The sequence below is a fragment of the Puntigrus tetrazona genome, chromosome 5 (genome assembly GCF_018831695.1).
Source record: "Puntigrus tetrazona isolate hp1 chromosome 5, ASM1883169v1, whole genome shotgun sequence".
NCBI lineage: Eukaryota > Metazoa > Chordata > Actinopteri > Cypriniformes > Cyprinidae > Puntigrus > Puntigrus tetrazona.
Genome location: NC_056703.1, coordinates 15,728,382 through 15,755,383, shown reverse-complemented (window position 1 = coordinate 15,755,383; position 27,002 = coordinate 15,728,382). Strand labels below are relative to the sequence as shown.

At 36.6% G+C, this 27,002-nt stretch overlaps 3 protein-coding genes across 3 annotated transcripts; all 3 read right to left on the bottom strand.

The window, feature by feature from the left end:
• Positions 1-198: 198 nt before the first annotated feature.
• trpv1 (transient receptor potential cation channel, subfamily V, member 1) lies at positions 199-6,417 on the bottom strand. The gene is made up of 15 exons (XM_043238309.1): positions 5,878-6,417; positions 5,384-5,545; positions 5,044-5,196; positions 4,744-4,881; positions 4,317-4,615; positions 3,433-3,603; positions 3,123-3,296; positions 2,458-2,559; positions 2,302-2,372; positions 1,914-2,079; positions 1,644-1,710; positions 1,123-1,418; positions 884-1,005; positions 580-683; positions 199-506 (listed from the first exon to the last, which is right to left on the bottom strand). Exons 1-15 carry the CDS (start codon positions 6,056-6,058, stop codon positions 394-396), a joined length of 2,319 nt encoding a protein of 772 aa, XP_043094244.1. The 5' UTR covers positions 6,059-6,417; the 3' UTR covers positions 199-393.
• LOC122344749 (transient receptor potential cation channel subfamily V member 1-like) lies at positions 199-21,448 on the bottom strand. The gene is made up of 17 exons (XM_043238306.1): positions 21,008-21,448; positions 19,309-19,520; positions 18,797-18,954; positions 18,458-18,610; positions 18,160-18,297; positions 15,065-15,363; positions 14,470-14,640; positions 14,149-14,322; positions 13,878-13,970; positions 13,728-13,798; positions 13,403-13,568; positions 13,169-13,235; positions 12,293-12,645; positions 12,039-12,160; positions 11,749-11,852; positions 11,525-11,670; positions 199-360 (listed from the first exon to the last, which is right to left on the bottom strand). The coding sequence occupies exons 2-16, from the start codon at positions 19,491-19,493 to the stop codon at positions 11,558-11,560; spliced, it is 2,367 nt and encodes a 788-aa protein (XP_043094241.1). The 5' UTR covers positions 19,494-19,520; positions 21,008-21,448; the 3' UTR covers positions 199-360; positions 11,525-11,557.
• Positions 21,449-22,548: 1,100 nt separating this feature from the next.
• shpk (sedoheptulokinase) lies at positions 22,549-26,953 on the bottom strand. The gene is made up of 7 exons (XM_043238307.1): positions 26,571-26,953; positions 26,093-26,234; positions 25,764-25,950; positions 25,510-25,662; positions 24,193-24,368; positions 23,255-23,455; positions 22,549-23,108 (listed from the first exon to the last, which is right to left on the bottom strand). The coding sequence occupies exons 1-7, from the start codon at positions 26,727-26,729 to the stop codon at positions 22,714-22,716; spliced, it is 1,413 nt and encodes a 470-aa protein (XP_043094242.1). The 5' UTR covers positions 26,730-26,953; the 3' UTR covers positions 22,549-22,713.
• Positions 26,954-27,002: the final 49 nt, after the last annotated feature.

Genomic DNA, 27,002 nt, shown 5'->3' with positions numbered 1-27,002 from the left:
ACTTTTGTTTTGCGGCATTGGTTTGTGTCTAAAACAACCTGTTTCATAAAACTAAAAAACATTATATTATGATAATGATATATAATAATAAAGTAAAATTTGATGATTCGAATATAGCTAAATAAACAATTTAATATAGCTAACTCTCACTAAAAAGGAATTAGCTAGTATATAAAGGCTTTCGTAAATTACAACACATGCATATAAATTTTTTAATACAGTTAAAAAGATATGATGCATAAAAGGAATGACCCTTGATGTGTATAATATTTGTTCTTCAATAATTAATCACAGTCAAGTTTAAACCAGCAATAATATGTAATTATTCTTGCACTAGTTATAATGAAAGGTTAATGCAAAATGGACTGAAATAGATTCCAAATTATAAAAACATCAGACGGAGCTAGAGGTCTCAGCTATAGGAGTCAGCTCCTGTACATCTCTGTGTTGTTGTCTCTGTGTCCAACGTTTACTGAACGTTTGCAGGAGTCCGCGCTGGTTGGGCTCTGTAACCAATACACATGATATGATGTAGGATAAAAATAAATAACACACACATATTTGTTTAGCATCAACTACCTCTCTGAAGTTTAGTTGGGGAAGGTACAGGCAGGCATTTCCCAGGATCCTCAGTAATCACACCCAGGTTTCTGTTCCACTGGTTCCAGTTGACTTCCTCCACACTGAAAGAAAGAGGACACATGCTTCAATTATTGCTTATGGTTTCACTCAAGTGTGTTTGACAGTAAACACAGATCAATACAGGGCTAAGTGTGCATGAAGTATTATGCTTGTGTTTGAATGCAAATATCTTCATTTCAAAAATGAATCATCAATTTGCAAATGCAGATCTATGGTTTTGCGTGGAAGTCACCAGGGTCACCTGAAGCACCAGCGTTGATCAGGCTCCTGCCACCCGCCTAAGTCCTTTTCTTTCCCGGAGCGCAGCCTTGTCCTCAGACAGCGGGGAAAAATCCACTCCATATCCAAGGTGGTGATTGCACGCTGTGAATAACAATGCATAACAAACAAAATGAGCAAAAATTTTGCCCACTGAATCATTTCAAGGATTTACAGTGCATGCTTATGGGTAGACAGCTTTAACTTTGCCTTTGATTTTACCTGTAGTTTCCAGATGTTGGCGCTCTCTACAGACATCTCATCCACTCTTTGATTCATCAGAGCGATCAGCATGTTCAGCATCAAAATGTAAGTCATCACGATATACAGAATCAGCAGCACATAGAAGACCTGTATGTTTTGATATTGATCGGTGAACTCCAGATCTCCCATGCCAATCGTGAACTTGAACAACTCCAGAGTGGTGAAATATATGCCCTGAAATGGGGGCTTCTTACAGTCCTCAGAAAAAAAAGACCGCCCCTTTTTGGAATGATCGTCAAGGAGAGTCACCACGGCTGTTTATTAAGAAACACACCATTAAAACACATTAAACATTTAAGGAATTCTTTGAGGAATTAAAATTTCAAAAGAACACCATTTATTTAAAATATAAAAAAGTCACAAAACAAAACTTACTGACCCAAACATACATTAAGTTTTTTTATGAAGTGTTGTGTTTTGTTAAATATGAAATCAGTTGCAATAAAAAAGCAAAGGGCATTGAATGTATGCAAATATACCTGCAGAGAACCCAATGAGGAAGACCATGTACACGACAATGAATCGGCGAATTTCTCCAAGAACCATCTGAAAACAATTTAAAGGTGAGAGTGTGACATACAAACATGAATTAAAAAGTCTGAATTCTGTGGACTAGTCTACAGTACAGTAAGGCATTAAATATGTTGCATGACATTTTTCTATAGCGCTACACAAACCATACTTTACTAATACTTTATTCTGAAGGTAAAAGGAAAGGATGATGGCTAAGAAAGACAATTATCCCTCACCTTCTGCATCATGACACTGTAGATTCCCATATTTTTGAACCCTCTGGAGAAGTAGAGTAGATTTACCCAGCTCAAGGCAAGACTCAAAACTAGACAGGCCACATATTCATCATTACTAAAGCAGTAGAGTAGAACACAAGCCAGGAAGAGCACGGCCTGCAGAAAACTAATTCAACAAAAAGCCTTATTAGGAGTACTGTTTGTAGTTTTACTACTCCAGTTTAGCTGTGTAATGTGAACATGGAATAAATACATGGTTTAAAAAAAACTCCAACCCTAGCTAGTGGAATTATTGGCAAAGAATATAATTTCAAGCCTATTAATCTTTATTTGGAACAAAATGCTAATTAATTATTAAATGCTGAAATATGAGAGTAAAAGCACTCACAAAAGCTGATCGGTGTATCCATCTATCACCAGGGACTGAAATCTTGGACGCTTCCTTAACATATCTATTAACTTAAAAGATAAGGTAATTGAGTTTTTCCTGTAAAAAAAATGTATATGGAAGTTTGTTGTTAAACTAAAAGCATTAGATACATACCCCTCTAATAAAGAAGTAAAGTGCTCCAGTAGTAGTTATGATGTGTCCTGTCAGAAGCAGATAGCCTTCGATATTGTTTTTATAAGGATATGGAGGCTTTGACTGTGAGAAAGAAATAAAGAATCAATTAATGTCATTATGCATATTTGACCTAAAATTACTTTTATTTTCTTTGTACAAAATGTACCTCCCTGGTTTCAAAGCAGCGGAAAGGGGCGAGGTTTTGAGTCTCTACCTTTTGGCAAGTATAGGTCTCTACCAAATTTATGTAATGGGAGTTACTAAATCAGGGCGTTTTTTGTGGGAAACACCCACTTTTGCTCTGCAGAGAGCTCAAGCTCCCTCTGGGCTCTATGCCAAAGGCTATAGAAGACCCGAGACGTGTCACTCGTATAGTTTTGAATGGGGAAAAATGCAACGCTTAAAATAGCCGATCAATCACAAGCAGCTCCGCCTTCTAAATAAAATAGCCAATCGCAGAACTGTGAAGTCAGCGCATCTTCGCATCTGCCGTTAGAAGTACCGGTTGCTATAGAAACAGTCGGCTTTCTGAGACATGCGCCTAGGCCAATCTCGCCTGCAAAATGAGCTTTTTATAACAGTTTGGGAGAGTTTCCCTGTACAAAGAGATAGGAGCTGCATACCTACTGCTTAAGTATACCTACCTGGCTGATGTTAAAGTCCTTCCCTGTTTCGTGGTGATAAGATACAGCAGTTAAGATGAAAAGGTAGATAACATATACGATGAAGTTGAACATGAACATCCGTTTTGCAAATTTCTCCCACTTCTCTTCAATTAGTTGGTTAAATGGCTCAATACAGAGCATCTCGAGGCGATTCTGAAATCAGATCAGATAACAGATTAGATGTTGCTATCAACTACTTTTATAATTAAACATTTTGTTTCAGTAGTAAAGTCTAATATATACATTTTAGAGAAGTAATTAGTATCACGTAAACAGCATGTCATCTCACAGGAATCTCACTGCCATAAACGATTATCTCCAGCGCGGAGTTCTTGCCGTAGGTGTCGAGAGAGGCGAGGTCATAGAGAGATGAGCACACCGGACCGTAGGCCCACTCCGTGATCTTTCGCGACAGATGGCGGCGCCCCTTTAACTCCCGCTGCACGATGTGCTTTAACAGCTACTTGACAAATGAGAAGGGATGCTTTTATCAGGCTCTTTACAAAATATGTTACTAACAAATGATTGACGAACGTTCTATTTAGTTCATTGTCTTTTGGCAATTAGCCAAGCCAGCAACAGCATCCGCTAAAATATGGACCAAAAGCAATAGAATAAATAAAAACTTTGGGTTAAAAAATATGACTGTCACTGTAGCGCAGACTACATGACTAATGAACAATTTTTGGTGGCAAAGTAGTGCTTCTGAAGTAACGTTTAGGTGTATTTATACGGACTGTTTAAAAGCTGCTTAGAAGTGGCAGAAATGCAACAATTACTAATACTAGGGGCTGATGTGGGTCTGAGCTGGCATAATTTAAGATATTGCTATAATAATAGTATTATGCAGCAGTGTATCATTTTGCAGAACTTTGAGCAAGCATTGGAAAGCCTTAATTCAGATGTGTTAAGATACCCTATGAATCAGTGTGGTGTCTGATTTAATGCCTTGTGCTAAAGGGAAAAAAACACCCCAGATCACATGAGGGCTAACCATCTACACAAAATCAGGAACATCCAAAAACAGAAAACAGAACTGACACTTGAAGAAATACAGGAGAAATACACACTGCTTCAAACTAATTTCTGCTTAAAAAATGCAAAACAATTTGTTAATTGTTAATTTTCTTGGACATTCTGTAATCCATAAACACCAGAACAATTACGGTTTACCCCCAGTTTTCCTGTTTTGGCAGCTAGTGTGAGTGGGTTGAGATCTTCATTATTTTCAAAATCCTCCAGCTTGATCTTGGGGTGAAGTTGGTCTGCTTTGATTAAGATGTGGTCATACATGGCGATGACAAACTCTGTGTTTTCAGGACTGTTATCAGCTATGGATACTAATGCATGAAGCACCGTGTTTCCATGAGAGTCCCTCTCCCTGACATCCACGGCCTGGTAAGGGTTGTTCATAAGGAAGTCCACAATGTCTGGCTGATTAGTGCAAGCGGCCAGTGACAAGGGCAGCTCACCTGTGCACAAAATTGGAAAACGGTGCAGGTAAGACTACAAAAATGGGTCAGTAAGATTAAGAACATTAAGTAAAATTTGAAAAGGACTTGCAGCATTTGTACTGTATAAATTATATTCTTAGACCTACCAAAATAGAAGCATGTTTCTTGATTGGGCTGAAAAAATTTCCCACAGGCTTTCGCATGGACATCAGCCCCTTTCTTAACCAGCATCTGTACAAATTTTGCACTTCTCCGTTCAATAGCTACATGGAGTGCTGTCTGACCTGTCTCAAAGAGATCAGTCAGTAACAGTAACCGGTTGGTCAACCTGTTAAATATGATTAGTATTCTATTGATTTATAAAAAATAAATTACTAACATTAGCTAATAGATCTGTTCATTTTGCAAAATTATGCAATTATGCAAAATGAAGCTATGGCTCTGACCTTTGTAGAAACTGTCTGTGTAGGCAGCATTGACAAAATTTTTCAAATCTCCCAGTTTCTCTGCAATTTCCAGCAGATGTTCAATAGTGTCATTCTCGCCTTCCTTCAAATTTAAAAGTGCTTTCAGCAGGGCTGTCTTTCCATTGGACTTATCTAAAGAGAATATAAAAAAATGTCCCATTATTTAATAAACATCTGTCATCAATTCACAGTACTCTTTGTTTACTATACCATTCAAAAGTTTGGGGTAAATAAGATTTATTTATTTATTTATAAAGGACAATTATTCAAATTGCAACAATATTTAAACGGTAGTGTATTTGTTGGTAAATACAATTACATTGAGAGTCTGTGAGGCGTTTCATGTTTTTGCGCAGGTACTGATGTAAACCCTGCAGGTTAGACACATCGCCACTGGACACGGCATCAAACAGCCTCTTGAGGGTAAACCTCTCACTGTCCTGCTGAGCTGGTTCCTCTTTCACCTTTCTGATACCCCTGTGTGCAGAACGTATCTGATAAAGTAAGGATTTATCACGTTATGTCAGTTGGTTTGGTTAAAGGAACACTCCACTTTTTTTTTTGGAAATAGGCATTCTCTAATTTCCCCAGAGTTAATAAGTGGAGTTTTACCGTTTTGGAATCTGTTCAGCCAATCTCCGGGTTTGACCACAGCACTTTTAGCATAGCTTAGCATATTTCAACACAATTAGAGCAGTAGCATTGTGTTTAAATATCACCAAAGAGTTATTTTTCCTATTCAAAACTTATATCATGTACTAGGACGGTGGAAATTTTCTAGAATCATATCGGAAAAAAAGTTACCTGTCAAACCTGTGTGTAGGTTAAATTTAATAGTTTGTGCAGGCTGCTCTGTCTCATCCAGGTAGTTAGAGTCCATGGGTCTCTTGTCCTTTGAGGCACCTTTCTTCTGTTTGGCCTTTGACCTTTCCTCCTCTGTCAGGTCATCCGTCTCCAGGAAGAATGTGGGGCTGCTGTCTCTTGATTTACTCATAGTGATGTCATACAGCAGAAATTAAAGCTGTTGTGGTATTATTTACAGATACAGGACATTAGGTTTCTATATTAGACAAATAAGCTCTAGGAAATGTGTAATTAGTCATGTTAAGGTTATAAGCAAATGGGACGTTCTTACAGTTGTGCTTAAAAATGATAATTGACTTAATGTTTCTTCCTTTGACCAGTCAAATTGATTTTTGTTAAAAACGAAGACTAAGAGCTGCTTTAGTAAGAGTAGAAGCTGCTTGAGTGTCGTAATGGATCACATTGTGTCTCCTTGTTTTAAACACTGTTAAAAGAGGAAGGGGTTACAAATGATCCAAATGGAAACTCTGTGACAGCTGAAGTTGAAGGAAATGCAGAACTACTGCTGCTGTTTTTAATAATTATGGAGATGTCATGATATCATGTTCTGATCATAAAACCACATAGGCCTGTATAAACCATCTAAAGGATCTCTAATTATCTTTGGTACACAACAAATCTTTTTTTTTTTTTCAAAGCAAAAGTTTCATTTTCCAAAAGAGGTTTTCAAAGATACAGAAGAAAGAGAACGGTGGAAATAGTTGCAGACTCTGATAGACCCTTGCCAATTGAATTATTGATATCTCTTCATGCTGTTACATGCTATACGATCCCATCCAGGGAATGGACCATTACTGTCCCATCAAGGATATCTTTTCCTGAGAATACATGGAAATGCGGTTTAGGCAAAATGCAATATACAATGCACTGGATATTCTGTGCTGTAAAATATAATAACTCTAATATTTCTCTGTAAATTGTTTCTTACTCAGTTAAATTGTAATCGTGCATTTAAAAAAATGCATTACACTATCTTTGGAAAAAAGACACTGTAATAAATATAAAAAAAGATAAATGTCCAAAAAACAGTTAGATACTAACACTGAACACTGTTTTGACTAGGTTCCATCTTAAGACAGTTTACCCTGCATCTCTCACAAAGCTGGTTTTGTAATCTTAATGCCAGATAACATATCTAATTATACTTGGATGCTATTTCAGTGATTGTCTTTCTGCTAAGAGCATTTAAACGACACATTGTAAAATAATGCTGTTAACAGTTATGAGAATATGAGCTAATGAATCATCTCAGCGTGCCTTTTTGTTTCAGTTAAAAGAGGAAGGGGATAAAAACAATTCAGAATTCGTGTAGTTAGTTTCACTAAATTTCTAATTTGAACATTTGAGCATATTTGTATCTCTTTATTAAATAAGAACTCAGATGGTTGAAATCATTAGGCAATTATAATTACGTGTAATAAAAATATGCATTCATAACAGCATCCAGTCACAGTTCCTCATTTAAGGCGCAGATTATTATAAACAATAGACAACCATAAAATAGACATAGAACATTATTCAGATATTCAGACAAAACAAGCATTAATGTTTAATGTGCATATCAAAGTAAAGTGTTAAGGATGCTAGAGATATTTTTAAATCATGAAGAGAATTGAGCATATTCCATGCATATGTGAAAGCAGACTCCTCGATGGGTGAGGCAGTGCAGATTGTTAAACAGTCTAACAGATATTTAATGGATAGATTATGTGAGTAAATGTTGTTTTTACACTAGATGATGACCTAATACACAATTGCAAGACGCTGGATAGTCTTACTTAGTGAAATATTATGACATGGTCTCTCTGTTAATAGGTTTAGATAATATTACAGCAGAAACTGTACATAACGCAGACACCATATTTAGATCATCTCACTTACAGCATTATGAGATTCAACACTTACTCTGCATGCTTTGGGTTGAGCAAAAACAGTCCAACAAAATGGACTGAAGTAGGTCACAAAAACATCAAAAAATTAAATAAACCAAAAATAACTTTTACAGATTTTAATATGATTTGAAAGACAAAATCTGAGTTTATTTAAATATTGCCTTAAATGATTTACTATGTAAGAGTAAAGCATAAAACCTTTGTACTTACCAATTTATTTTTAATCCGTTAGGTGAAGTGTCCAGTATCAGTGAGCTTGATTCCTTGAGCACGATAACTTGCTCTCTCTCTCTCAGTGTCGGAGAGGAAGATAAGACAAGATGTTTTAGCCAAGAGCTTTACAGGAAGGCGGGTTGTATTGATTTTTTGAGTATGTTGTTACGTATGTTTTGCCTTGTCCACGCCTTGTTGTAGCTCATTTATAATAATCTATATACCTTACAATGCGCTAGAAGTCATCAAGCTTTATCAACCTTCTTAAAATGCTTCATTCTCATCTAACAAAACTATATTCTACTACATATAGTTCTACTACCTCTTAGTAGCTCATGTTTTGTTTGAAGCAGCATTTAGGTCACCTACGTGTATCTGTTGAGACTGTTTTGTTGAGAAATTTCACTTTCTTAGCACGCAGGGTTTCCTGTATGACACTGGAGGACTGTGGCAAAGTCAAGTGGTTTCGGTGCATACATGGTGGTTTAGGTGCATAGGTTACATGAGCAAAATGAAACCTTAGCATGCAGTCGATTTGCATGAAATGTGATGATTCATATGATGACTTCATTTGCAAAAACAGATAACTCTAAAATTGAAATTGTGCATTCAAATTAATCTCATGAAATGAGACTGCAGTTGGGTTATTTTGACTAGGTAAAAAAACAAAACAAAAAAACAGGTAAACTAGCACGATAAAACACAATCAAAACTTGATAACATAATAAAAACATGCAAATATTCCATTTACACCACTGAAAAAAAACACTACCATCACCTCATCCATTTGAAGCAATGAGGTGGGAGAAATCTTCCAATTATATCCTCACAGCACTTATAATTTAATCAGATTCAGAGAAGCAGAGAACCATTTGTACGAAACATCTCAGAGACATGGGAACTAATGTCAAGTGTGGCCTTGTGCTTTCTTCTCTCGAAAGTTAACTCCTACTGAAACGAAATATTATGTGTGTAATAAGGGACAATAAAAGGAGCACTCGAGGAATGGAGGCACTGACGCCAACATCTTTTTCAAGTTATTATGGATCACAAAAATCTGCAAAGCATCTTAATCCAGGACAGTCAGGCTGATCATTGTTCTTTATGAGGTTCCAGTTCACTGTTATTTATCATCCAGGCAGCAAGAGTACTAAAGCTTATGCTCATGAAGATACTGTTGCCAAGGACCTATTCTACCTCCTTCAGTTATTGTAGCACCTATTTGTTGAGGAATTGTAAAACAACAACAGTCAGAGAACCTGCCTGGTTATGTCCCTAGGTCTTTACACCAACGAATCATGCAACAGGTTTACACAAATCTTAGCTCTGAGTATTTTGGTAACTCCTTTCCGGTGGCCCAATGTACATGTAATAATGTTACTGTGTATGTTAAATCTGGTAGGGTGTGTGCTCAGTCCAAAACACACCACGATCTCTTGGTCTTCTGGAGCCCCTACCAGTTCATCAACACCACTGGTCTCATTTGGCTGTAGACTTTATCACAGACTTTCTTTGTTCCAATGGTTACACCACTATTCTGATAATTACTGATCACTTTTCTAAAGCATGTCATCTAATCTCACTCAGAGGGGTACCTACAGGAATGGAAAGCATACTGGCATTATTTTACCAAGAAGTTCACATCTCTGGTATTGCAAGCTGTCTGTAAGCAACTGAACATAATCATGAGCACACCGATTTGAAAGAGTGAGAGAATTTTGTGTATTCTTGAATTAGCCTCTGAAACCATTCATTAGCCTGGGGATGATAGCCAGATGTTAAAGGGATAGTTCACCATGTTCAACATGAAAATTAGCATGTCTTTGAAATATCCTAGGTGTATGTGTTTTTCCTATGTCAGACAAATCCAACCAGAGTTATATTAAAAATTGTCCAGACCCCTCCAAGCCTTTAAATGGTCTTATACGGGTGGTTGCTGTATTCAGTTCGAAAGACGTGAAATTACATGCTCATATTTGTAATAAATTATCCCTCACACTGCTCAAATGAGTGAATAAAGACCCCATGTAGATGTAATAAACAATTTTCTCTCACTTCTGCTGACTGTGGAAACATAAAGCAGTCGCGGCAGATGATGTAATACATTGGCGTTGCATGATTTGTGATGAGCGCAGAGAGAGAACATTGAATGCCAGTCATTAATTAGTAGCACAAACCGAGAATTTCCAAAGAAAATTGTTGGAGGATTTCGGTATAAGTCAAGAGAACACTGGTTTTCATTTGCTAAAGTAAGAAAATGTTTCATTTAAAAACTACATTTACTAGAGGCACAAGCACAAGGCATACTTCCTACGACATCCACCAGTACTGCTTCCCATCTGCACAATTTTTAATATAACTCTGGTTGGATTTGTCTGGCAGAAGAAAGTCACATAAACCTAGAATGCTTCAAAGGTGAGTAAAAGACAGGACAATGTGTCCTACCAAGGCTACCAAGGACATCTTAGACCCATTATTAATTCAGTATTTCCATCAGGCACATCCCAGTCAACCTGACCAAGTGGACAGTAAGCCACAAAGAACATTTGGAAGGTGTTTATTGGGTGGGGTTTCTGTAACATCCATCCACCAGAGGGAGCCATCTTCTAAATGCTGACTACTGCTGCTTCCCCTTTGTCACATTTGAATTTTCACAGTTTTGGTTTATTTACTAAATTCTTTCATACAAAAATCTGCTTATTATTGCACACAGCCAGTGCGTAACTTAAAAAGTGGTCAGCATAACTTTGACTTTGGCCAAGGGTTTAAACATCCAGAACAGTTTTATTTTGAATTAATTTTATATCACTTCACAATATAAATTGTTTACAACAACTTTACAAAGCTCATACATCCATTAGGAGTAACTATATTGAATAAAACAATATTAGTTTCTGAGAAGAAAGTGTGTTAGTGTACAGATAAATTGAATAATTCTGTAATTCTGAAATGTAACAGAAATGTAACTTAAACAAGATTATACATTTTTTACAAATATTTAGAGGAAAAAACATGTTTATATTATTTAAAAATGGCATTATAATCTACACTGCACATTAAAAATGTATTAAAAATTTAAATCCTGGTATATAGAAAGATTTTAATGATATTATTGGAAAACTGGAGTGCTGGAAAATAGGTAAGCTTCTTGGGTAGGCCTACCTTTTTGTTCCCTTTTAAGAGTTAATGTATTGAATAAATACATTTTAATATGGATATTTCCAAATACGTAAATCATATAAGTTTTGTTTTAGCACAATTGAATAAATATCAGGGTTATGTATATTATTTTGTATAAATACTTTCTTAACACATACATTAATAAAAGAAGAAAAAAAATATATATATATATATATATATATATATATATATATATATATATATATATGATTCATAACATTCATTGAGGTGTATTCTTTAAATTAAACACAGTCAAGTTTTAACCAGTAATAATTATTCCTACAGCAGTTATAATGAAAGGTTAATGCAAAATGGACTGAAATAGATTCCAAATTATAAAAACATCAGACGGAGCTAGAGGTCTCAGCTATAGGAGTCAGCTCCTGTACATCTCTGTGTTGTCGTCTCTGTGTCCAACGTTTACTGAACGTTTGCAGGAGTCCGTGCTGGTTGGGCTCTGTAACCAATACACATGATATGATGTAGCGTTAAAAAAACCACACACACATACACACTTTTGTTTAGAATAGATTACCTCTCTGAAGTTTAGTTGGGGAAGGTACAGGCAGGCATTTCCCTGGGTCCTCAGTAATTACACCCAGGTTTCTCTTCCACTGGTTCCAGTTGACTTCCTCCACACTGAAAGAAAGAGGACATATACTTCAATTATTGCTCATTGGTTTTACTCAAGTGTGTTTGAAAGTAAAAACTTATCAATACAGAGTGTGCATAATAATATCTTGTCAAAATGTATTGCCAATTTTCAGATGGGAGACAAATGCAAACTTCAGATCTATGGTTTTGGGTGGAAGTCACCAGGGTCACCTGAAGCACCAACGTTGATCAGACTCCTGCTCCCCACCTAGGTCCTTCTCTTGCCCAGAGCGCAGCTTTATCTTCAGACACTGGGGAAGAATCCACTCCATGTCCAAGGTGGTGATTGCACGCTGTGAAAAACAATCATAGTTATTGCCTGATTAAACAACAAAAATTTCAAACCATTACATGTCTTATGCAAAATGTTGACCATACAGTGTAAGTTTATGGGTAGACAGCTTTAACTTTGCCTTTGATTTTACCTGTAGTTTCCAGATGTTGGCACTCTCTACAGACATCTCATCCACTCTTTGATTCATCAGAGCAATCAGCATGTTCAGCATCAAAATGTAAGTCATTACTATATACACAATTAGCAGCAGATAGAAGACCTCTGTATATTGAAATTGATCGGTGAACTCCAGATCTCCCATGCCAATTGTGAACTTGAACAACTCCAGAGTGGTGAAGCTAATGCTCTTGAATTTGTTCTTCTGCTCATCAGCACTTTCCTGCTCAGAAGTTCCTTGAGGACTGTCATTATTCAGTTGTTTTTCAGAAATGTTTGTTCTTTTGTCATTGTTGATAGACTCCTTATCAATCAGAGTTACGACAGCTGTTGAGCAAGGAACAAATTATATATATATATATATATATATATATATATATATATATATATATATACACATATATACAGTTGAGGAAAAAACAGTAATATTGTGTTGCTATGTTAACTTAAAAAAATGAATAAATCATATTAAATAATAATTAAAAAATAAATAAATAATAATTAAAAAAATAAATATATATATATATATATATATATATATATACACACACACACACACACAGTTGAGGAAGCTGTGATATTTCTTAGGATTCTTTGAAAAAGAAGTTTAAAGTTTAAATGAACAGCATTTGGTTGAAATATAATGTTTTTTTTTATTATTTAAATGTTTTAAGGAAATACCCTAGGTAAATAGTTACTGAATACAAGAGTTTCAGAAATTTTAGAAATCAAAAAATCTACTGATCGCATACTTCTGAACAGTAAAGTAGTTAAAAGTGTTTGTTGTTATAAATAGTAAATTAGTTGCAATAAAAGAGTCAAGGACATTCATGAATGCATGCAATGATACCTGTAGAGAACCCAATGAGGAAGACCATGTACACGACAAGGAATCGACGAATTTCTCCAAGAACCATCTGAAAACAATTTAAGGGTGAGAGGTTTGATGTACAAACATGAATTGTGTGGCAAAGTCTGAACTGTGTGGCATTAAATATGTTGCATAGCATCTTTCAGTGCTACACAAACCATACTTTACTAACACTCTACAGGATGATGAATAAGAAAGACAATTATCCCTCACCTTTTGTATCATGACATTGTAGATTCCCATATTTTTGAACCCTCTGGAGAAGTAGAGTAGATTTACCCAGCTCAAGGCAAGACTCAAAACTAGACAGGCCACATATTCATCATTACTAAAGCAGTAGAGTAGAACACAAGCCAGGAAGAGCACGGCCTGCAGAAAACTAATTCAACAGAATGCATGTGAGTAGTGCAGTTTAACCCCAATAGTGAATATACAGGGATTTCAAAAAGTTTATTGAAAAGAATGTACTTTCAAGCATATTAATCTGTATTAGAAAATTATTAATAGTCAAATAAAACAAGACAGTCAAAGCACTCACAAAAGCTGATCGGTGTATCCGTCTATGAGCAGGGACTGAAATCTTGGACGCTTCCTAAATAAGTCTATCAACTTAAAGAAAAAGGAAATTAGTTAATTTCTGTAAAATATATATGAAAATTACATATGACTTTGTTTTAACTGAACATACCCCTCTTATGAAAAAGTAAAGTGCTCCAATGATACTTATGATACATCCAGTCAGAAACAAATAGTCTCTGCTAAGAAATTGGGAATTTGATGACTGAAAAGACAAAAGAGCTATTTAGACTTTTTCAATCAGACAAGTGGAATTAGTATGCATATTTATCAGAAAGGTTTTATCTTCTCTGAGGCAACGTATACAAAAAAAATTGTGTCTAGCATGAAATGTGACTATAAAGCCAAACCCCTGCCCATCTCTCACTCTTTTCAATCCTCACCTCTGTGCTGTTAAAGTCGTTTCCCATTTCTCGGTGATAAGCTACTGCAGTGAATATGAAAAGGTAGATAACATAAACAATGAAACTGAACAAGAACATCTGTTTGGCAAATCTCTCCCACTTCTCTTCAGTTAGTCGGTTAAATGGCTCAATATTGAGCATCTCAAGGCGATTCTGAAATCAGATCAAATAACAAAGCATGATGCTATAAGCAGCATTTATCAAAATCCATAGTTTCTTTAGAAATTAAAGTTTGCTTCAATGAAGAAATATAATTATCATAGGAGTAATTAGTATCACGCAAACGGCATGTCATCTCACAGGAATCTCACTGCCATAAACGATTATCTCCAGCGCGGAGTTCTTGCCGTAGGTGTCGAGAGAGGCGAGGTCATACAGAGATGAGCACACCGGACCGTAGGCCCACTCCGTGATCTTTCGCGACAGATGGCGGCGCCCCTTTAACTCCCGCTGCACGATGTGCTTTAACAGCTACTTGACAAATAAGAAGGAGATCCGTTAAATTAATGTCAAATATGAGTTATGTACTTGTCTTTCTTTGGCAATACACAAATTTTAGCAGTCAGCCAACTCAGTAACAGCATAATCTAAAATCTAGAACAAAGGAATAAACAAATACATTGTGAGACTGTGACTTTTGATTAAATAAGGTCATGACTATCACTGTAGACTAGATGACTATGAATCAATGTGGTGTCTGATTTAATGCCATATGCTGAAGGGAAATAACACCCCAGATCACATGAGGACTAATCATCTATACAAAATCAGGAACATCCAAAAACAGAACTGACACTTAAAGAAATACACACTGCTTCAAATAAATAGTGGTATTTTGAAAGACATAATGAAATTGTTCAAAAGTTGGTAGACACCAGAAAAAAATAAGGTTTACCCCCAGTTTTCCTGTTTTGGCAGCTAGTGTGAGTGGGTTGAGATCTTCATTATTTTCAAAATCCTCCAGCTTGATCTTGGGGTGAAGTTGGTCTGCTTTGATTAAGATGTGGTCATACATGGCGATGACAAACTCTGTGTTTTCAGGACTGTTATCAGCTATGGATACTAATGCATGAAGCACCGTGTTTCCATGAGAGTCCCTCTCCCTGACATCCACGGCCTGGTAAGGGTTGTTCATAAGGAAGTCCACAATGTCTGGCTGATTAGTGCAAGCGGCCAGTGACAAGGGCAGCTCACCTGTGCACAAAATTGCAAAACGATGCAGGTAAGACATAACCCCACAAAAGTGGGTCAGTGAAATTGAGAACATAAAATTTTAAAAAAGGATGTGGATTTAAAATGCAGAATTCCTACTGTATAAATTGAATTATGGGTCATTCCTTGAAATATGTGGAATTGAAATATACACTGCCCTCCAAAGGCATGGGAACGCCCTAGAACATGGGGTTTGGACAATATTGGCATGAATCCTTTTTATTTGTGATAATTTTGCACTGATAAGCTCTGCATTGTCTTGGCTTTCGAGCTGTCAGTTTATTCAAACATTGACTTGATATATTACTCCAAACTTTCTGAAGACAGCCCAAAGATGATTCACACTGGTTGGACACCTCTTATGAACATCACAATCCAGTTTCTCCCATAGTAGCTCAACTTTGACATGTACTGTATATATTGCCATTATTGTGTAATCAAAATGAAAATTATTATTGTTGGTCTTCAATGATAATGTCAAGTTACTTCAATGTACAGTATTTGCACTAAAAATAAGGATTTATACTGATTTTATCCAAAACCACACTGTGCCAGGGCTGTTTCTAAACCTTTGGAGGGCAGTGTAAACAAACAAACAAGGTTCCATTCCAGTGATATCACTGACAAGTTAGATCACCTCTAAACTAGGATTCCAACAGTTTAAACATAAGCACATTTATCGCTTGTCTAGAACGATGATTTATGAGGTTTGACTGAATATCAGCACTGTTACCATTTTCAAAATGTACATTTAAACAAGTATTTAATTTAATATAATCAGTATCTACAAGTAATATCATTTCAAAACGTACAGCTTTTGTAACCGTAAGCTTTTAGCTAGCAATTATCAAATTAGCTTGAAATCTTCAAACCTGTTACTGTCAGCCCTGTTACTTTTCAGATTTACAGGTTTTGCCATGTGTGTAAGAGGGACAACATATTTTATATTTAGTGTCACCTTAACCACACTATTTTCAAAGGTTATCTGTGTAGAACGTAAACTTTCAAAATGTCCCAGATCAACCCAATTTTGCCATGTTAAATCTTGGTCTGGTTTCACATGATCGTAGTAAGACTGAGGCTGCAATTAATTGCATATTTGCTATTGATATAGCAGGCAAAAAGTTGCAACAAGAAGTATGTCCAAGTCCCTGTAAAGATTAGGTAAAACTTACAGTGCAAGTGTGCATAAAACTGACAATTTTCTGCTCTGAGTCCAAGAGATTTATTAATGGCAGTGATGCTGCTGCTAAATGCAGAGCGCGCCTCTCCTCAAGAGATCGGTCTCTTCCCCGTGCATGCATGCTGGTGACCTCTTGGTGACTGCACACGTTCACAGCAGACGGGCCAGGATGCCGGGCTGCCCATCCCCTCGTCCATATAGGAGACGCTAGGAGAAGCCATGGGAAGAAGCCGCCTCCCCTCACATTCCAGACCAGAGAGGGGAGCGCGTGTGGACACCGGACTCCGCCCCTTAGCTGGACCCTATCCCCTGGAACACATGCACAATCCTTCACTACCCCTGCAGCACGACTACGACACCAGTTCCCCGTTTATTTTGGACACTTTTCCTTCCCTTTGACAATTTATTTTGTACTTTGTTAATAAAAAGCTTCAGCAAGGCCTGACGCCACACCCATTGTATCTACCGTTTGCTTCTCCTGTCAGAATATTTATACACACTCTTTGTGCAGTTGAGAAGTTTCATGACCTAATAGCAAAAGACGTGTGGCCAAGTACAGTCATAATTTGTGCTCTGCATTTAACACATCCAAGTGCACAAGAGCGATGAGAAGTGAACGCACACACAGGACAGTGGGCAGCCAGTGCTGCTGCAACCGGGAGCAGTTGGGGGTTTGGTGCCTTGCTCAAGGGTCTCACCACAATAACCGACTCTCTAACCATTAGGCCATGACTGCCCTAATACACAAACTATAATTACAATGCATAACTATTACACCAGGCAGACTAAGTAGCCATTCCGAATCAGGCAGATTAGGGCACCACCCAATCACCTCCCCACCACCAGACTATAGCCAAGACAAGACAGACCAGAATTGTTCCTGTGGAAAAAAAGATGCATGGACAAGGCTTTCGGGGATATGACTTGACTCTGATCAGGGGCTGGATCTGACACTGGAGTGAACTCTGTGACTGAAGCAGATTCTGGACTCTGGAGAGAGGATAGAAGCTGAAAACTTAGAAGAAAGGCATGCTGGAGCAGACTCTGGAGAGTCCTTTTCTCCTCATCCTCTACCTTTGGTTAGGGGTGAATGAAGCAGCCAGTGGACCAGCAGACTTTTTTGGTGGAACGAATGGGTGATGCTTCTGGGCTGGTAGCGAGGAGAAAAGATCTGCTGATGGACCGAGCCAGGTCAATGTAATCAGGCAGAGTCCACCTACACCCAGCCAGTGGCATCTGCTGAGCCTCCCTCATCCGGGGTTCAAGTAATAACAAGTAAATTAGATAATTAGTACAACACAGGTGGGACTCATCTAACTAAATAAGAACAGGAAAGCCAAAAATGGGCACGCAAAACACAAGAAAACAAGGACATGGATACAAACGCACAGACAGTCCAAATGGGTCTGATAGCCAGCATTGACAGAATACAACTTTACTTACTTTCCTCATTTTATAAATTTTTACAAAATGTTGCCTAAACTTATTTCATATTTTCTTTTTCTGAGGTGAAAAGGCACATATTTTGTGGAATGACCCTTATATTATATTATTAGTCTAGCAAAAGTTTAACCTCATCCTTAGACCTTCCTTACCAAAATAAAAGCATGTTTCTTGATTGGGCTGAAAGAATTTCCCACAGGCTTTCGCATGGACATCAGCCCCTTTCTTAACCAGCATCTGTACAAATTTTGCACTTCTCCGTTCAATAGCTACATGGAGTGCTGTCTGACCTGTCTCAAAGAGATCAGTCAGTAACATTGTAAAATAGATGGGTTAGACATGTTAAATAGGACCAATATTCAAAATTACTAATATTAGCTGATATAAAACTAAATCTAATAATAATTCTGCTAATAAAACATTATGCAAAAATGAAGCTATGGCTCTGACCTTTGTAGAAACTGTCTGTGTAGGCAGCATTGACAAAATTTTTCAAATCTCCCAGTTTCTCTGCAATTTCCAGCAGATGTTCAATAGTGTCATTCTCGCCTTCCTTCAAATTTAAAAGTGCTTTCAGCAGGGCTGTCTTTCCATTGGACTTATCTAAAGAGAATATAAAAAAATGTCCCATTATTTAATAAACATCTGTCATCAATTCACAGTACTCTTACCCTTTGTTTACTATACCGTTCAAAAGTGTGGGGTAAATAAGATTTATTTATTAAGGACTAATTATTCAAATTGCAACAATATTTAAATGGTAGTGTATTTGTTGGTAAATACAATTACATTGAGAGTCTGTGAGGCGTTTCATGTTTTTGCGCAGGTACTGATGTAAACCCTGCAGGTTAGACACATCGCCACTGGACACGGCATCAAACAGCCTCTTGAGGGTAAACCTCTCACTGTCCTGCTGAGCTGGTTCCTCTTTCACCTTTCTGATACCCCTGTGTGCAGAACGTATCTGATAAAGTAAGGATTTATCACGTTATGTCAGTTGGTTTGGTTAAAGGAACACTCCACTTTTTTTTTTGGAAATAGGCATTCTCTAATTTCCCCAGAGTTAATAAGTGGAGTTTTACCGTTTTGGAATCTGTTCAGCCAATCTCCGGGTTTGACCACAGCACTTTTAGCATAGCTTAGCATATTTCAACACAATTAGAGCAGTAGCATTGTGTTTAAATATCACCAAAGAGTTATTTTTCCTATTCAAAACTTATATCATGTACTAGGACGGTGGAAATTTTCTAGGAATCATATCGGAAAAAAGTTGAGCGTTCCTTTAAAGGATGCCCACTTACCTGTCAAAGTGTAGGTTAAATTTAATAGTTTGTGCAGGCTGCTCTGTCTCATCCAGGTAGTTAGAGTCCATGGGTCTCTTGTCCTTTGAGGCACCTTTCTTCTGTTTGGCCTTTGACCTTTCCTCCTCTGTCAGGTCATCCGTCTCCAGGAAGAATGTGGGGCTGCTGTCTCTTGATTTACTCATAGTGATGTCATACAGCAGAAATTAAAGCTGTTGTGGTATTATTTACAGATACAGGACATTAGGTGTCTATTTCAGACAAATAAGCTCTAGGAAATGTGAACCTGACCACAATTAGTCATTTTAAGTTTATAAGCAAATGGGACGTTCTTACAGTTGTGCTTAATAGTGATAATTGACTTAATGTTTCTTACTTTGACCAGTCAAATTGATTTTTAATCGAAAATGTACAAAGCTGCTTTAGTAAGAGTAGAAGCTGCTTGAGTGTCGTAATGGATCACATTGTGTCTTCTCATTTAAAGAAAACTGCCATAGTACAGTGGTAAGTCGGCTGTGCCTAATTGACAGATTATTATCATTAATGTGTAATAAGATAACATAATGTGTATTTAGAACCTTTCAAAAAAGAGAAAAAACCTAGAATAATTAATAAGATTATATGCAGCCTGTGATTTCGTAAGATATAAATGTCCATAGAAACAAGCTATACTAACACTCATCTGTTTTGACCCAGTTCCTAAGCATACATGTGATCTATCTTGTGACATTTTACCCTGCATCTCTTTCAAAGCTTGTTTTGTATTTAAAAGACAGTTCTTTTTTAAATGAATCAGCTTCTTTAAAGATTGTTATACTGCACAATTTGATTTTGTAAGTCAATGTCACATTCTAATTCCAGTTAACATCACTAATTATTATTAGATGCTATTACAGTGATTGCTTTTTCTGCTGAGAGTATTCAATTTACGTTCCATTTATATAATAATTCTATTAGCGCTGTGAGAAAAAGAGCTAATGGATCATCTTAATGTGCCTTTTTGATTCAAACACCAGTTAAAAGAGGAAGGGGACAAAAACATTTCAGATAGAAACTCTGTGACAGGAAGTCACAGTATTAAAGGAAATACAAAATTAGTATCAATAGTTACATATATATATATATGATTTGAACATTTGAATATATTTGTATCTTGCATTAAATAAGAACACAAATTGCTAAATTTATTAGGGAAATGGAATTATGGATTAATGTTTAATGTGTATATCAAAGTAAAGATATTGTGTTTAAGATGCTAGACATATGATGAAGAGAATTGAGCATATTCCATGCATATATGAAAGCAGACTCCTCGATGGGTGAGGCAGTGCAGATTGTTAAACAGTCTAACAGATATTTGATGGACAGATTATGTGAGTAAATGTTGTTTTTACACTAGATGATGACCTAATATGCAATTGCAAGACGCTGGATAGTCTTACTTAGTGAAATATTATGACATGGTCTCTCTGTTAATAGGTTTAGATAATATTACAGCAGAAACTGTACATAACGCAGACACCATATTTAGATCATCTCACTTACAGCATTATGAGATTCAACACTTACTCTGCATGCTTTGGGTTGAGCAAAAACAGTCACGCATGCTATTGTCAGCTTTAAAAGGTCAAACATTAAAACTGATCTTCAAAAATAGAGTCTAGCGTAAAAGAATAAATAAATAAACATTTGTACTCACCAACTTGTTTTTTAATCTGTTAGATGATGTGTCCAGTATCAATGAGCTAGGTTTTTTGAGTACGATAACATGTGCGCGCTCTCTCTCTCTCTCTCTCTCTCTCTCATGACAGAGAGAAATAGACGTTTTGAGGTTACTAAGAGTCTTACCAAAAAGGCAGTTTGTATTGATTTTTTGAGTATGTTGTTACGTATGTTTTGCCTTGTCCACGCCCTGTAGCTCATCTATAATCATCCATATTATACAATGCACTAGAAGTCATCAAGCTCTTTCTTAAAATGCTTCATTCTCATCTTGCAACACTATATTCCACTACTTATCTTAACTACCCAAATGTGCTGGAGCACACATAACAAATACGCGTCTTTGAGAAGCACGTTTGGTTCGAAGCAGCATTTAGGTCATCTGCACTTTATATGTTTTGACCGCTCTGTTGAGTAACTACACTTTCTTAGTGTGCAGGGTTTCCTGTATGATACTGGATGACTGTGGCAAATAAGGCGGTTCGGCGCATACATAGTGGTTTGACTGCTTAGATTACGAGAGCAAAGTCAAAGTCGAATCTTGGTGAACGCATGGTAAAGAATTTGATTCTTTGAAGCTGATCTTTTGAAACAAACAGAAATGTTAGTTACAGCCATGTGCAACACATGAAATATAACACATAAGCTCAGTTAAAGGATGACCATAAAAACTTAATGTGATATTTTCCAACTGTTTATTAAAATTTGAAATGCCACCAAACATTTTAAACAATATTTTGTCATTTGAAGGCTATGTCCAGTCATTTATGAAATTTAGAAATATTCTTAAATATATATTTTACAGCACAGAGGGTTTTGTATTGAACTCAACAAAAACAATTCGCCTAAATTGAACAATACATAAATGAAACCTGTTAGTAAAAAATACTAATATAGTATTATATTAAATTATTATTTAAAAATGATCAATGATGCAGTATTAAAATATTTTTAAATGCACTTAATTACAAATTGTGAATATTTATACATTTTAATACTGAAATTTCTGAGCATTCTGGTCGGTCAGATGTCTCAGAGTCATTATCTTAAAGGCAGAGTTCACTCAAATATGAAAATTCAAACATTAATCACTCACTCTTGTGTTGTTCTAAACCTGTAAGACATCTGTTCGTTCTCTGATCATCAAAAATAAGATACTTTTTGATGAATTCTGAGCTATCTGGCTTTCCTATAGATAGCAATGTAACTACCACGATCAAGGTCCCGAAATGTAGCAAGAACATTGTTAAAATAATACAACCATAATTTTACAAAGCTACAAGAATACTTTTTGGGGCGCAAAATAAAAACAATGACTTTTTTCAGCAATTCTTCTCCTCCGTTTTGGAGAGTACCCCGGGGCGTAAACAACGTATGCTGTTCCATGTGGTTGTTTTTGTAAGAAATTCATGCTTTTTGTACAAAAAAAATCTGTAGCATCATAAAATTACAGTTGAACCCCTGATGTCACATGTCCTATCTACGTTTCTGGACCTTGATGGACCTTGGTAATTACATTGCTGTCTATGGGTGGGTGAGAGAGCTCTTAGAATTCATCAAAAATATCTTAATCTGTGTTCTGAAGAAGAACAAAGGCCTCACAGGTTTGGAATGACATGAGGGTCAGTAATAACAGAATTTTAAACGTTATATCTTTCTGACTTTCAATTTTAATGTTATATCTTACGTTTGGTCATTAAACAGCATGGCAACTCCAACTGCCGAGTCAACATCTTTGCCGTAGACTACAGGAAATGTAAATACTCTCTCTACTTCCTGTTGCAGAACCGTGTTACATGTCAGAGCTCTGCCGCTACCAATAATACACTTCACTCCAGCGGCCTGCAGGCTCTGAGGGGGCATCATAGTGGCCATGTTTTCAACAACACCCCTGCACACAGCACGAGTCACATGACCCAGAGAGAGGTTAGAGGGTGAGATCTGGGAGACACTAGCACTGGAAGCGGGGTCATGTCGCTCTCCTAGTAGCGCTGCTGTCACGGTTAGGTCAGTGCTAGGTTGTACCAGAGCAGACTGGATTAGTTGGGAGTAGATTCGGGACTCATTTATTTCCAATCCTACAACATACAAGAAATACATTATTAATATAAGAATACACCTGAGGATTATGCAACAAGAAGACTACTATAGTGAAAAAAATTAAAAGGTCAAACTTGATTTCAAAATAATAATGAATTTAGAAATTGAACAATTATTGATTTACCTAATTCTTTCATCCACGATTCCAGCATTCTGACAAATGTGGCCATGACATTGCCTCCATTAAGAGATGCGGCCACTGCCAGGTAAGAGCCGTGCAAGTATGGGAAATAAGCAACAGGAGAGAGGGGGTCCGGAGCATTGGGAGCGGTGAACTCTGCAGGCATGGTGAACGTCAGCTGCGCTGAAGTGCTCATATTCAGTACTAGTGATTTAATAGAAGTCACAATTCATTTATGCATGATATATAATTCCAAAGTTGTAAAAATTGTTAATGACATGTTTTAATATTTTTTCAATTATGCTCAACAAGGCTGTATTCATTTGATCAAATTAAAAAAAAAATTATATTGTGAAATATTGCAATTTAAAGACTTTTGTATTTAAAATTTACTGTAATTTATTTCTGTGAATACAAAGCTGAATTTTCAGCATCAGAAATCAACTTTAGAAATCAGTCAAATATGATATATATAGATAAATTTATAGATTTGCTGTTTAAGAAAAAAATCTTAGAATTATCAATGATTAAAAAAAACAACGCTGTGTAATATCTTTGTGGAAATGTGAAATGTTTATGCTTGAACAAAGGCAAGAAAATAAGTAAAGAAATTTGGTTTAAGTCCTTTTTTGAAAATAAGCTTAAGCTGCAGCACAAAAATATCTCATTGACCAGAACACATATAACAGATAGCGTCTACAGCAGCCCTGCCCTTGAGAGAGGACGCTGAAATCTGAGAACAAGGTCTGCCATGTCTAAATGTGCTAACTGTGGTCGCATAACATCTCCACCTGGCCAAACTAGTAAATAAAAACTGACCTCAGGATGAGCATACAGTATAATGACTACAACAGCCTGACTGTAGGTCAGACCGACTCACTGGTATTAGGAAGACTCTGCAGTATCCAAAGCTAAAAACATGCACCTGATTCACCCTATACCTGCATCTCCCTTGTCAGTCATGCAGGAGTAGACACTACACTGGAAGTCTCCCAGCGCCGCCCCGACCGCTGTGTGAGCAGGGATGCCGTACCACTCAGAGGATGTGTGACCGGCCACAGCTCCAGACTCCACCACGACCGGCAAGAGCTGCACGGGGAAACCTGCCTCCTTCAGGCTGTAAGATACATAAATACAGTCAATTCATGATAACACTGTAACACAGCGTTACTGTAATACCATACATGTACCATAGTTGGATCAGTTCGTATGATGATAACTATATTGAAAACTTTGGACAAAATAATATGAACTAGGAAATATGAACTAGGAAATATTTGACCACCATTTGCCTTTAAAATAGCTTAATATAGCATAGAATAGATTTGTGTTTCTGAGTATTCTCCATTTGAATGTTGTCTATCAGAACATCTGCCAGCTGCTTTAAAGATGTTAAAGGAATAGTTTACAATAGTTCACCCTATAATTTACATCATTAAACTAACCTATATGTCTGCTGAAGTAGATCGTTGGGTTTTTATAACAAAAATATTTCTTTTTTTTATTATAACTATGTTAAAATTCTACTTTTTAATATAAGCCATCAATCTGCTTCAGAAGACACATGTTACCACCCCGGTGTATAGGTTAAGTTTATAATAAATATATACGATATACAGAGCTTGAAATAAGGGCCACAATCCACCAGCATTACCAAGCTTGAAGAGCCAGGACACATTTTTTTAAAAACTGTGTTCTTGGGTGAACTATTCCTTTAAAGGAGGGAATCTTCACTGCCTTTATAAAGCTTGGTACAGCCAGGATATTTTTAATATAACTCCCGACTGTAGTGGTCTGAAAGAAGAAACACCTTTGACAGATTGAGAGTAAGTAAACTATAAAATAATTTTCATTTATGAGTGATCTCTTTAAAGCAGCAGAAAAATGTCTATTATGAACTGAGCATTATCGTCCATTGATGTGATGCTAACAGGTATTTTTCATGTTATTGTTCTTAGTCTAAACTAGATGGCTGGAAAGTGATCAACCGTGAGTAATCAATTCAAAGTAATGTTTTCATACTATATTATATAGGCCAAACATATTTTCCTTATTATATATATATATATATATATATATATATATATATATATATATATATATATATACATGTATGTGTGTTTTTGTATGTATATATACATAATAAATATACACAGTACACACATATAGTATGTAGATATAAAGTTTCATTTTAAATCATTGATTAATCGTTATAGCCAGTATAATATCAGTATAATATCTATAATATCTTGACTCACATTTGTGCGTTCCACGTGTTGGTGCTTGTGTTGAAGTAGCCCCAGCTGGCAGCATTTTGTCCGGTCATGACACATTTGTCAAGGTTACACAACATGGAGACCACATAGTCTTGGATGGTGCCCGCATCACTGAAACTTGACAGGAACTCCGGCCTGATTCAGTGACGTATCGTAAAATAGAAAAACATATCAGCGTAGCAACAATTGGATTTTTGCGGATTTCGTTTAGTCCTAAATCTTGAGTGGAATTCTACCTGTGTTTCATGTACCAGAAGATGGTGGCACAACCAAAGCCAGTGGCCACGCTCAGGTGTGAATCTGGTTTGGGTAAGGAAGACAGGAAGTCAGCACCGCAGCGGCCGTCCTGCCAGGTGATCAGCTGACTGACATCTTCAGGATTGAATCTAATATTTCCATGATCTTCACTTAGCCGTTCACAGCCTAACAGAGAGACAAATGAAAATATAATCATCGATACCATCCTAATTATTTATTTATCATTGAAGACGAGTGCTTTCACCACTGTGTCACACCACAACGCAAGAAGCATCAAACATGCTGTCAGTAGTTGTTCGGTGTTAACCTGATTTAGATTTCCACAACACAACGCCATGCATTTGTCCACACACTCCAATGCACTTGACTTTTTTCAGCTTGTCTTTTGGTAAAGCGTCCATGCACTGGTCCAGAGCAGAGATTATTAGTGAAGGATCCTGCTCTTTAGCCTAATATCAACAACAACAATAAAAATATGTTTCAAAAATTAAACAAAAAGTTCCACACATACTATATACAGGGTAGATTACAAATTGTAGTCCACTACTTAGTTTAAAAATTACATTATAGAATTTGTAATTAGTAACGTTTTCATTACACATTTAAATAATACAATAACGTGATATTCTAGTTCCATACTGATATAAAAATACAAAGGGAATGGAAATATGCTTGTTTTCAACAACATGAAATGCGTTGACTATTTGAGACATAAAATGTAGATATAACTTTTAAAAATTGAATGAGAGACAGGGGACACCTGCTTAATCAAAGTTTTAACCTACATGTTCGTCTGAAGTGCTGCTGATATCAGAGTTTGTAGGGAAACTCTTGCTGTCTGTCACTGTCTTTGACCGCGCATCCAGCAGCACCACTTTAACTGATGTGGTGCCCAAATCCATGCCGAGAACAAAGCCAGCAGAACAGCTGAGAGATGCCGCCATGATCACTACTTTAGTGCAGTGGGAGAAAAAGATGCAGTATGTGTCATTTAAGCAAACTGCACCAAAAGGAAACTGCTCTGTTAGACTCGATCTAGCGACCTCTGACTGGTGGTGAACGAGCAGATCTTGTTTTGAATCTTCTCACCGAATAAATTGAACCGAATCACAAAATGATTCGGACTGAATAATAACTTCGTCTTTTTCGCTTTGATAAACGCTCGTTAATAAAACGAGAGAGAGAGAGAGAGAGAGAGAGATTTCCTTCTTTTTTTT

Bases quoted from the DNA above. Each gene is read 5' to 3' on its own strand.
- shpk (XM_043238307.1), bottom strand. From the start codon at position 26,729: ATGGCGGCATCTCTCAGCTGTTCTGCTGGCTTTGTTCTCGGCATGGAT. The intron at 24,369-25,509 runs GTGAGTCAAGAT...TGTATCTTACAG, and splicing joins AACACGTGGAACGCACAAAT to CCTGAAGGAGGCAGGTTTCC. The intron at 23,109-23,254 runs GTAAATCAATAA...TGTATGTTGTAG, and splicing joins ATCGTGGATGAAAGAATTAG to GATTGGAAATAAATGAGTCC.
- trpv1 (XM_043238309.1), bottom strand. From the start codon at position 6,058: ATGAGTAAATCAAGAGACAGCAGCCCCACATTCTTCCTGGAGACGGAT. The intron at 2,373-2,457 runs GTATGTATCTAA...TTATCTTTTAAG, and splicing joins TTTACTTCTTTATTAGAGGG to TTAATAGATATGTTAAGGAA. The intron at 507-579 runs GTAGTTGATGCT...TATTGGTTACAG, and splicing joins CCCAACTAAACTTCAGAGAG to AGCCCAACCAGCGCGGACTC.
- LOC122344749 (XM_043238306.1), bottom strand. From the start codon at position 19,493: ATGAGTAAATCAAGAGACAGCAGCCCCACATTCTTCCTGGAGACGGAT. The intron at 12,646-13,168 runs GTATCATTGCAT...CTTGCTCAACAG, and splicing joins CCTCATTGGGTTCTCTACAG to CTGTCGTAACTCTGATTGAT. The intron at 12,161-12,292 runs GTAAAATCAAAG...TGTTTTTCACAG, and splicing joins CCAACATCTGGAAACTACAG to CGTGCAATCACCACCTTGGA.